General features: G+C 34.2%; 1 protein-coding gene across 1 annotated transcript in view; it reads right to left on the bottom strand.

Annotated features, from left to right (window-relative positions):
* Positions 1–11,983, bottom strand: part of PIK3C2A (phosphatidylinositol-4-phosphate 3-kinase catalytic subunit type 2 alpha) — an 85,900-nt gene that overhangs the window by 9,489 nt on the left and 64,428 nt on the right. The window contains exons 18-26 of the mRNA XM_054586035.1: positions 11,679–11,773; positions 11,151–11,331; positions 9,711–9,815; positions 8,321–8,413; positions 7,869–7,998; positions 5,009–5,145; positions 2,330–2,499; positions 1,607–1,763; positions 860–969 (exon numbers count right to left, since the gene is read on the bottom strand). Coding sequence (XP_054442010.1) covers positions 860–969; positions 1,607–1,763; positions 2,330–2,499; positions 5,009–5,145; positions 7,869–7,998; positions 8,321–8,413; positions 9,711–9,815; positions 11,151–11,331; positions 11,679–11,773 — 1,178 coding nt within the window. The remainder of the gene's footprint in view (positions 1–859; positions 970–1,606; positions 1,764–2,329; positions 2,500–5,008; positions 5,146–7,868; positions 7,999–8,320; positions 8,414–9,710; positions 9,816–11,150; positions 11,332–11,678; positions 11,774–11,983) is intronic.

Here is an 11,983-nt window from a genome sequence, read left to right as displayed (position 1 = left end):
TCCAGCCCAGTGTTTTCTACTTCTTTTCCACTGAGAGGAAGAAGGCCAGAGAAAAAGGAGAGGAAAGAACATGAGCTCCTGTGCCCCTCCCTGCCATAGCATTAAAATGAAGTGGTACAACTAGTCACTGATCAACCTGGTCATCAGGCATTTAGAACGTATTTGCCTTTACAGCAATAATGACAAGTTCAAATGCAATCATTGGTATGTATTTCAAGTACTACATCATATCATAACAATTTACAGGAGCAGGGTTGCAGTTTGCTGTTTTAATGATATAAGGTACCCATGAAGATTGTTATAGCAAATCCTCAAAAACAGATTAAGGAAAAAAAACCTCGTATTTGGCACTGTAGAATATATACTTCTACATAATAGTTCATAAATAGGATTTTATAATTGAAGTCATATACTAAATAAAACGGGATGTTTTAAGAAATACCTGTATTTTTTAATTTTTCTTTTTAAAGATTTTTATTTATTTTTAGAGAGAAGGGAAGGGAGAAAGAGAGGGAGAGAAACATCAATGTGTGGTTGCCTCTCGTGCGCCCCCTACTGGGGACCTGGCCCAAACCAGGCATGTGCCCTAACTGGGAATCAAACTGGCAACCCTTTGGTTTGCAGACCAGTGATCAATCCATTGAGCCAAATCAGTCAGGGCTAAATTTACTTTTTTTTTTAATGTTGCAAATCCTTTATATTTATTCAGTAAATAAACTTCTGACAACCTACTATTTGTCAATACTCTGAATCAATTTTTTCCCCTATAAATCAGAATTTTTATTTATAGCATGTGTTTACAAGGAAAATAAATTGAATTTCCTATGTGTCTTCTCTAATATACTTCAGCATGGCTTACCTAGTAAAGAAAATTGTAGCTTCTGCATCTGTAGTTTGGGGTTGAAGCGCATCTCTAACATATTTCAAATCTTGAATACTTGTAAGCTCTGGTAGCCCTGAGGGAATCATCTATAGAAAGAGAAAAAAAGTTTGAGTTAATTTTTTAAAAAGATCTGTTCCCCATCCTTCCCCTAAAAGCTTTCCAGGTAATCAGAACTAAAATAAAAACAATCACAGTTTTGGGGAGTTTGTGTTTTAGAAACCTAAGTTATTCTCTTAGTAAATGAAAAATACTGAGCAAATGAAGTCAATTGTTGGAAGTCACAAAGTCAGTTTATGGAATATAAACTAAAACCCACATATTTTTGTCTAGTACTTTTTAAAAAATATTAATTTCAGTCACAATAATCGTAGCGGGTTTTTTGTTTGTTTTTAATTTTTATTTAGTGTACATCCAGAAAAGAACAGAAACCTTAAATGTACAATTTAATGAATGTACACAATCTGAACACTCCCAGATTAAGACACATCTGCCAGCATCCCAGGAGACCTCAGGGTCCCTTCCCATTACTATCACTCCTCTCCTGCAAGAAAACCACTCTTGTGACTTATTTTTTTATATTTTCTAAAAACGATGTTGGTATCAATGTATCTGACATTTGAGAATATAGTAAATCTTATTCCAAAATCACAAAATATCCTTTTTTAGTTATTGAAATACAGAAGCATTAATATAAAATTAAATGCTTGTAAAGAACAGAGTTACCAGTGAAAGCAGGTTAAGAAAGAGGTTTGTTTGCTTCCTTATCAGGTTATAGGCCTGACAGCACAGGTCCACAAACAACTGGAAACGAATGGTGGGCTTTTCACCCCCGTTGATGACATACGCCATATCAGAGGTCAGCACAAAAGGAGCCCGGTCCCTAGTGAAAAGAAAAGTACATAAAAAGTATTACTTACAGAAGACATTCAAACAGTTCAATTGCTATTACATGGTTATTAAACTAAGCTATCTGAGCCATAGCAATTTCCCATTGGAAAACTTAATATGAGACAGTTTTGAAGCTGTATAATTCTTAAAAATTCACATTTTCAGGAAAGTCATCATACAATCTCTTCATTTAGATAGAACTTACACACGAACTTTTCCCCAAGGTGTTATTTATAAATCCACACACTCAGAGATCAAACAGTTACAGTTACAAACACAGAGAAAAACTTTGTACTTGTTGACATTATACAAATGGTAACATTTCTAGTTAGGTATCACTAACTAGACAAAATAAAATATCCCTAATTCATTTCAGCAAAGATTATAGACACACACTCATTCTTGTGGTAAAGTCATCTCTTTCTTAGGGCTTTTTCAAACCCCTTTATGCTCAAAAGGAACTACAAGACAAAGAACAGCAAGAAAAAAGGGAAGGCTTGGGACATTAATTTGTGAAATTGGAAGCGCCTCACTTTTCTTCAAAAACAATATTAGTACCTTTTAAAGCTACCAAACATCTGTGCATGGCCCAAAAACTTCCCGAAGTCAATGTGAAACATGTGTCCTGTGCTTCGAAGCATTATATTATCATTGTGTCGATCACAGATGCCTAAAACATACGTAGCTACACAGCATCCAGCACAAGAGTAGATAAAATTCTCAGAAGCCTGTAATAAAGACATAAAATTATTTTAGGGAAAAAAAATTATTTCTCAAGGAGGCAAGATTACAAAGATTAACATAATTCATCACACTTTGAAATCACTACTGTAATCTACTTTCTGAACAGCTGATAAAATGGATTATGGGAAAAGCCAGCCTTTTCCCAGGTCAAAAACAAAAATACCCTTCCAAAGGGGGTTATATTGCCCCTTCTCTCTAGCTTTGTCCTTTAATAAGCAAAGAGGCCACCAGGCCCTACATAGGGTATATACTGCCTTTGAGCATCTTTAAGCATCATGTTTGTGGAACCCGGCTCCTCACAGGCTCTGCTGCTTACCGCAAGTGGTTTCAGTGAGACAAAGATTAATCTGAGTAAAAGAATATTTTTCTATTTTAGTTTTTGACTTGTATGGAGGGCCTGTGTAAAGAAAATCAGCTTATATCTTGAAACATCCAATAATATAATTAATGTATTCTGTTGCCAGTATGGTAACTCCTTATGTGTCATCTGTTAAATTCCTCAAAGCTGGACATGTTAGTCCTGCCTGTTTTGGAATTAAATTACTAACGTAATATCATACAGAAGGATACAGCAGGACACATACAATGAAAATTTTTATCTAAAACATGTGCATTTAGTTTGTTCTCAAGATATCACATTTCTGAATGAAGCAGTCATATGGTTCTATTTATTCCATATGGTTCATTTTATTCCATAAGCCCCCAGAAATCATTACTGATGGTGATAACAATAGCAAATGTTTGGCCCTGGCCAAGTAGCTCAGTTGGTTAGATCGTCATCCTGATATGCCAAGGTTGTGGGTTTGATCGCCAGTCAGGGCACATACAACAATCAACCAATGAATGCACAAATAAATGAAAGAATAAATCGATATTTCTCTCTAAAAAATAAATAAATCAATAAATCAATAAATAAATTTTAAAATTTATCTTAAAAAATGTTTACATAGCACTTATCAAAAACCACGTACTCCATTACTCTCTCTCTGTTTCTCTCCCTCACACACTCTCACAATATATGTGTGTGTATGTATATATTGTTGGCCTGGATGGATGGATATATACATTAACTCACTTAAAATCTCCTAACAAACCAATGACATAGGTACTATTCTTGCCATTTTACATATGAAACTGAAACACAGCCCTGCCTAGTGTGGCTCAGTGGACTGAGTGCCAGCCTGAGAACCAAAGGTCATTGGTTCGATTTCCAGTCAGGGCACATGCCTGGGTTGCAGGCCAGGTCTCCAGTGGTGGGGCATGCAAGAATCAACCACACAATGTTTCTCTCCTTCTTTCTCCCTACTTCCCCTCTCTCTAAAAGTAAATAAATAAAATCTTTAAAAAAAAGGAAGAAAGAAACTGAAACCCAGAGAGGTTATTTGTCCAAGATCACATAATTGTTAAGTGGCAGAGCCAAGATTCAAACCCAGGCAATGTGACTCCTCTATATTATATTACCCACATAAAAAAGCCAAATGCATAATAGGCCATGTGTGTTGCTTCACCATTATTTAGTGTCAAGTTATGTGGAATCATAAAAAAGCCAGCATTACTTAAACAAGTACTGGCTTCTGCTACATTGCTTTCCCCAAACCACAAAGAAAAGGAAATGTTTTAAAACACTTTAAAAGGCCAATGAAATTCCTCTACTTTACTTTCTTAGGTCAACAGATAGCATTTGCACATACCCATATGCATATGTGATATAGTAATGATTTGACATAAACTAGGCAGGCAATGACATTAAAACTGCGGTCTTCTTATACCACCATTGAAAGTATTCTTGAGTTTTCCTTACGCCAATTTAGGATCATTACAAGCCTTATGTCCTAAGAGATATCCCTTTCCTCTTATGTAATACAAAAGTATTCTCAAACAAAAAATTGATGCCTCCAATTAAAAGAGCTATCAATTATAGAATTTACTCTATGTAACATTTTAAATTATTAATTCATTTAACTCTGACAATATAACCTATAGTACTATTTTTTACAGCCATAATATATACTGTAATACCATAAAAACATAATACTATAACATTTTATAACAGATGTCACTATGGCACAAAGAAGTTAAATAACTTGCCTGAGGTTGTACAGCTGGTGAGTGACTTTGGACCTGAATTCAAGCACAGAAAGTCTGTCCCCTAATCTTGTTCTTAACTACCACATGACATAGTCACTGTACTTATTTCCCTAACTTTTTCCAAGATTTTCGTGAAGTATAACATTCTGGATTACAAAAATACCTGTTTTTCTGGCCTCTAAATACATGTTTGAGAAGTGTTTTTGCATTGGTTTGGCATTGGTTTCACTCAGATTCCTGCTATTAAATGCATTGGGTTTACATTCTTTCCTGTACTTGGAGAAAAATACTGTTTTCATGACTTAAGACTAAATAGCTGAAACAGAGCTGAAAAATAAAAGCACTTTAGATCTATGTAATACATTTTTAACAAAGTTATTTAAAATAAGGACACATGCTAATCACCTTTTCATATTCCTCCTCAGAAGGATTGTATTTCCTCAGCCACTCTGCAAGTGGTTTATCCTTAAAGGACCCAGTGACGCCATATTCCACCTGGATTTTCCTGAGGGTATCTGAAGCAGGAACTAGCTCCACCATGCCTTTAACAACAGAACATTAAGATATGTGAAAATATCTTCCAAAAGGAAGCCTTTATAAATGTATAGCTTTCAAGCTTTGACGTAAGACACCAGCTGGCAATTATCACTTTTTAAAAAATCAACTCTGGCAGCCCATGCTAGAAAATGTGAGCAATCAAAATTATTTATTATTGTTGGAAGACCCACAATGTCAAAGTTAATTAACTTTTTGAGACTCTGTACTCTGTACATCCATGTGCTATCCACCCCCCAAATAACAATTTTAATTACTAAGTAGATAATACCTTAATAAAATTACTCATAGGATACATGCTGTCACATAGTATTTTCTCAAAATACTTTCACAAATACTTTCTCTAGTCTTGTATTTGGACAAAGTATGAGTGTTTCAGATTAAGCCCTTTCAAAGGGAAGAATAGATTAAGATTAAGATTGTCCTTGTCATATGCTTAAGTCTCAGCATATAAACTATATAAGCATATAAACTATGCTTATAGTTTGTCCTACTGGAATGTACATGTTTGGCTGGGCAAATCATTTTTTCTTTTTTTTGCTCTATTTATAGTTCCCTTAAAACAAATATCAAAAAAATAAATTATGGGACATATACACAATGTAATGAAATGAGGTAGATCTCTATGTGTTTATATAGAAAGACCTCAAAAATATGTTTTTAAGGGCAAAATCCAGATGGAAAGTTGTACATTTTGTGTTTTAAAAAAGACTTATGCCCTGGCTGGTATAGCTCAGTGGACTCAGTGTGGCCTGCGAACTGAAATGTTGCTGGGTGGATTCCCAGTCGGGGCACCTGCCTGGGTTGTGGGCCAGGTCCCCAGTTAGGGGTGCACAGGAGGCAACTGATTGATGTGTCTTTCGCACAGCAACGTCTCTCTCCCTCTCTTTCTCCCTCCTTCCCCTCTATCTAAAAATAAATAAAATTTAAAAAAAGACTTATGTATGTTGGACTATACAGAAAATATTCCCAGAAGGCTATGTAAGTGATTATATTTTGGGAGCAGGGAGCCTAGGATAAGGATGGAGGTGTAGGAGGAAATTAAGTTTTCCTTTTCAATTACATGCTATACAGACATTTTACAATGTGCATATATTATTTATATAATTTAAAAATTAGCCCTGGCTGGTGTGACTCAGTGGACTGAGTGCCAGACTGTGAACCAAAGGTTGCCAGTTAAATTCCCAGTCAGGGCACGTGCGTAGGTTGCAGGCCAGGTCCCCACTCGGGAGCTCATGAGAGGCAACCACACATTTATATTTCTCCCTCCCTTCCCCTCTGTCTTAAAATAAATAAATAAATAAAATAAATTAAAAAAAATCAGCTTTATATATTTTAAAAATCAAGGAAATGCATTGGCATCAAAATAAGATATGGATACAGAGACCTGCTTTGGACAAGAACTGGAAGAAACTAAGCAAGCCAAGGCCTGCAGGCCTTCCCAAAAGAAAGTGCACGGAGCTAGGCAGCAATCCTAGTCGTCTGGTCACAGACGGCAGCATGAATTCATTTGGACCTTTTATGTTGTTTTGGTTGCATCATCTGGTTTATAGTTCATGACGGCATCCTTTTGCAAGAAGTACCTGCATCTTGATTCTATGATTACATTTAATCAAACTGTTAACATATATACAAATTTCTAGTTTCAAAACCCAACATACATATGTACAAATTACTCAGGATCACAACAGATCATCATGAAGAAGGATTTGACTTAATTATGATAGCCTAGGATGAGAACTGGAACTGATGGTTAGAAGAAACCAGAAGTTGGTTCCCATTCTTCTGAGTACAAGAAAGAATTCTACAGCCATGAGAATCTGGACACAATGGACTACCTTTGAAATACGGTGAACTTCCTTCACCATAGGCATTTAAGCATAAATTGAATGGCAAATATTAGAAGGATGATTAGATAAGATAACCTTTCAGGTAACTTCCTCCTGTCTATAATTATAACCTGGAAAGCATTTCTCATTTTCACTAACCATAAGTGATCTTTCTGTCCTTTAAAACCCACAGCATTGCCGCTGCAGTTATTTTTAGAGCTTTTGGCTTACTAAAGTATTTTCTAATTACATATGTATGTCTTCAATTGCTTCTCTCTAAAATATAAGCATTACATGCTATTAACATTCTGCAGATGGTAGATACACAACAAACATTTGTTGAGTAAGAACAATAATGGCTGTGATTTACTGAGTAGCTAATATGTATCAGATACTAGGGTGTTTTACCTTTATTATTTCATTTAATTATTGCAATGTGTCTATAAGTGTAGTACTGTTATTATTCATACTTATATGTGGAAATGAAAAAAACATTCAATAAATAAGATGATGAAGTTTGTTCTTAGTAGAAAAATACTTTGTAACCATTATTTCATTTTGCAGTAATGAAATTTAAGTTGGTTTAACTTAGAGATGGCCTTAATTATAAGGTCAAAAGCTACAGACCACAAAGTCTTTGTTATGTCAATTAATGGACACCTCTCGTTACTGAAAAGCACTTACTAATAAGGGCTACTCACTGAGTTATTTAATCACGAGGAAATGAATCAATAAAGTAACACTAAGTTAAAATATGAAATAACTAAGACCACAGCTTCCCAGCATCAGGATCCTTAGAGCATGCAAACTCTCAGCTAAGTTCATGAAAAAATAAAAATAAAAATAAAAAAAAGAAACCAAGACATAGCCAACAAATTTACCTCTATCTCTGCCCGTTGAGAGACATTTGAAAATCACCATCCTCAGATCTAGTCCTTCTTTAAGCCAGATTTTGTCCATTATCTTTATCATCTGTAAAGCTAACATATCCTGCCGAAGATCTTCACCAACCTTGAAATCAAGAAAACAAAATGAAACTTGTACCTTCCCAAAATACTTCATAGATTACATACCATAAGGGGGGAAGGGAAAGTAGTGTGTGAAAGCCACCGCCTGGATGTGCTCAACCAGCACGGCAGCAGCTCTAGCCCAGAGTTACACTTACTCCCAAATCTTTTTTGGAACAGTTTATGTCAGTGATAGTATTTCATGTAATTACTCAATTTAATTAAATATTAAATAAATAAAAATACTTTTGCAATTTTGGAAAAGAAATTTGAAAAAAGAATTTTTAAATTACCATTTAAAAACAAAGTAACCTTATTTAGCTCACCTTAAACATGACATTAATTTCTTCCCCCATTGGATCAGCATTCACCATTGTAACCTTTAGGGGCACAGCATTAGAACTGAAGAAGGAACAAGACTACAAATATAACACATTAAGTATTAGAAAGATAACACTGGAATGCAAATGGGTTTAAGACTTTTATTTTGTCCTAGGCATTCCTCCTTTCACTTGTTTCTCTGAATTATGACACAGGAGAGCTGTTTTTCCAATTATCTGGCAGGTAAAAGGTATATAAACATACTTTTTGAAAAACACAGCATATGAGTAAAATATCATCTATTACTCTTTGAGCAGAGAAGCAAAACCTTAAAAACTTAAGACAAAAACTATTAACAGTTTGAGCTTTAAGTGTCATAATTCCCCAACAGAGGACAGACATTTTGTGTACTCTTATTTTTGCTCTAAATCAGTGTAATCTGGGATGAGATTTTTACTTCTCTAATTTATACTACTATTATAATTAATAATTAGCCATGGAATCAAATAGCAACACTAAATTTAACAATTACATTAGCAAAGATGCAATTAACAATTACAGTCTTATTTTAAATCAAACTGGTTAAAAAAACTAATTTAAGACTGTGAGACTAACTTAAACAACAAACCAAACCAAAGAAGAAAATGTAATCACTCTGTCCCCAAATGTCATATTTATACAAGTCAGGCATCCACTCCTAAATTTTAAGGAAGAGCAGCCATGCATGTCATCTTAAAAAAAAAATCTGAAACTCCATTATGAACAGCTATACCCTGGCCTTTGAAAACCACAAACTAGGCTGGTGAATCTCTCCACATCATGCCCCTCTCCTTTCTTGGAGAGTGAATAAAAACTTCCTGCTCTACAAAAAAAGATAAAAACAAAACCAAAAAAAACCCCTCAAATGGATTAATTAATTGGTTGCTTTTGCAGAATTCATAATAGAGAAAACCCATATTTGTATTAATATTAGCCCAGTTCAAAATAAAATTACTCAATTTTGATGATTACTCAACTACTTTCTGACTGCTCTTCAAAGTGCTATAAACCCAGAAAGAGTTTATTTGATTATTCACAAGGAAGGGGAAAAAAGTGTTTATCTGTGAATAAGTAGTTTTACCATCAGCATTAACAACATATGCCTCTCATGTAACTATTCATACTGCAGTAAAATATAATTTCATTTGAGGTAGTAAATAATTTTATACTTTTTTTCTTTCAGTAATGGAGATTAGTAACAATGTACTGAGATAAATATGGGCCTTATCCCACAGACATCTGCAAATGCTTATAAACAGCTTAGGTAGGTTTGATCCTTGTTTTAAGCGTACCTGCCCATTTCCCTTCTTCCTACCCATTATTTTGAAATGAACTATGAACTATTTTATGTGTCACCTTAATATTTAATTCTTTTGCCACAAGACTTGGATTGAGAGGGAGACGACATTTATTTCTTACAAAAAAGGACTGTACTCGCTCCATACTCCTTTGGAGGACAACCTAGGAAAAGAGAATGATATTGTAAGTACATCATGAAAATGATGTACTTAATGTATTTTTTTTGTTGTTGTTCAAATAAATTTCTCTCCATTTTCCCGCCCCACTTTCCCCTGTCTCACCCACCCGCACCTCCCACCCTCAATCCTTCCCCACTTTGGCTTTGTCCATGGGTCCTTTGTATATGTTCCTTGATTTGACCCTTTCCCTTCTTTCCCCCCTTACCTCTCTCCCCATTTCCCTCTCGTGAATATGTATTTATAGGACAACAAAATTATGATGTGGACCCAAGGTTTTAAATGCCCAATTGTCAAATGTTGCTAAAGAGATTTAATGTTTACCATAAAAATAAAATTAAAATGGGCAAAGGCTATAAGCATGGGAGGGGACAGAACATATGTTCATATTTAACATGTTAAAATCCACATTCAAATAAACAGAAATTAAACAAAAATGAGGTATATTTTTTCATCAGATGAAAAATTTTAAGATAATACCCAGTTCTGGCAACAAGGTGGGAAACAGACACTTTCATAATATATTAGTGGGGAGAGAGATGTATACTGGCCCATATACAAATATATAACTTATGTTTTGGTAGAGCAATCTAAACTACTGTAACTAAAAATCTATACAGCTCTTAACTATTTCACCTGTAGGAATATCCTATAAAGAAATAAGGGGCAAAAACTTATACACTCAAGTTCATTGCAGGACTGTTTAAGAAGAGAAAAATATGTAACCAACCTACACAGAGGTAATTAATGGTTCATAATTTATGCTACAATTACCTTGTAATATTATGTACCCATTAAGAAACATGAATTGTAACTATATGTGTACTGACATGAACTCTCCAAGATGAAGTAAAAAAAACACAATTTCCAAAAAAAAAAGTGTATATGTGTGTAAAATCATAAAAAATGCCCAAAAAGGAAAAACAGCAAACTGTGCAAGAAAATAAAACTGAATCTTGATTTTTTTAATTCTATAACCTTGTTCATTATTGAGATTTTTTAAAACATTAACATCCAGTCATAATTTTATTATTTTTAGTTACAAAAGTTAAAAAGCAAAATAATGAAAAAAACTCAAGAGAACCATTTTAACCAGAAAGGAATTAATAAACGTGAAAATTAAAGCACTGACAGTTTCTGAGTTAGGTTGTAAAATCTTTTCCTAAACATTTTAAATAACCTTTAAATTCATCTGCCCAAAACAGCATAGGTGTAGTTACAATTCTACTGGCTGTTTATAGACAAAGAATAACTTCACCTGTCAGCACTGTAAAGATCCTTTAATATCAAAATATTTATATTACCTTTTATGGGTACATACCTGTCTGGCTGATCCACTAGCCTGCTTTACTTTTTCTGCTACTCCTCCTAAAAGCTGTACAAGTTTTGACTGCTTCAAGAGTTCTTCTCTGAGCCCTTTTCCTCCTACTGACAGGAGAGCACCCAAAACATGTTCATATCGGGAACCAAACTGGGCGTCATGCAGGGCGTCCTTGAGGAGCCTAACAGAGCAAAATATTTGTCAGCCTCTTCTGAAACCTAGGTGAACATCTCCCAAAAATCAATTTTACAAGTTTAATCTTAGGTCTCCAGAAATTTATTTTCAGCCATATAGACAAGTAAAAATTCATTTATTATTATAGAACTCTAACATGCCAAATAGAAAGTTTTATTAATTTTTGTTTTATTTCTAAGGACATAAAAATTTAGGTTCTTAATAATAATGCTTTCATAAAACATATGGTATCCACATTAGGTGGTCTGGGTGTACCATTTAGACTTTCAGAGTATGTCATCTGTATAAATACTAGGAATGGAAATAAAGTAGTGAAGAAAATTTAAATCTTACCAATATAAATTGTGTGCTATCTGTATATTTCCCAATGCCCTGGACAGAAGGAAGCGTACCAATGAACTGTTCAAATAAATTTCATATTTCAAAGCCTACACATAAAGGAAAATAAAGAATTACTAGTGGTCAAACCCATACTACACTGTTAGGATAAAATTATCAAAAAAAAAAAAAGAAATTATATACAGCTTACTGATAAAAGATGATACTGATAAAAGTGAAACAGATAAATTAACTTAGGCTAAACTAATGAAATCAAGCAGAAAAGCATAGACCTGGGAATAACATTCATTAGCTATGTT

This window comes from Pteronotus mesoamericanus, unplaced genomic scaffold (assembly GCF_021234165.1).
Source record: "Pteronotus mesoamericanus isolate MK-2021 breed Mesoamerican mustached bat unplaced genomic scaffold, CSHL_Meso_final contig_90, whole genome shotgun sequence".
In the NCBI taxonomy this organism is placed as follows: domain Eukaryota; kingdom Metazoa; phylum Chordata; class Mammalia; order Chiroptera; family Mormoopidae; genus Pteronotus; species Pteronotus mesoamericanus.
Note: the sequence above shows the minus strand (reverse complement) of the source record. Positions and strands in the feature narration are given on the sequence as shown.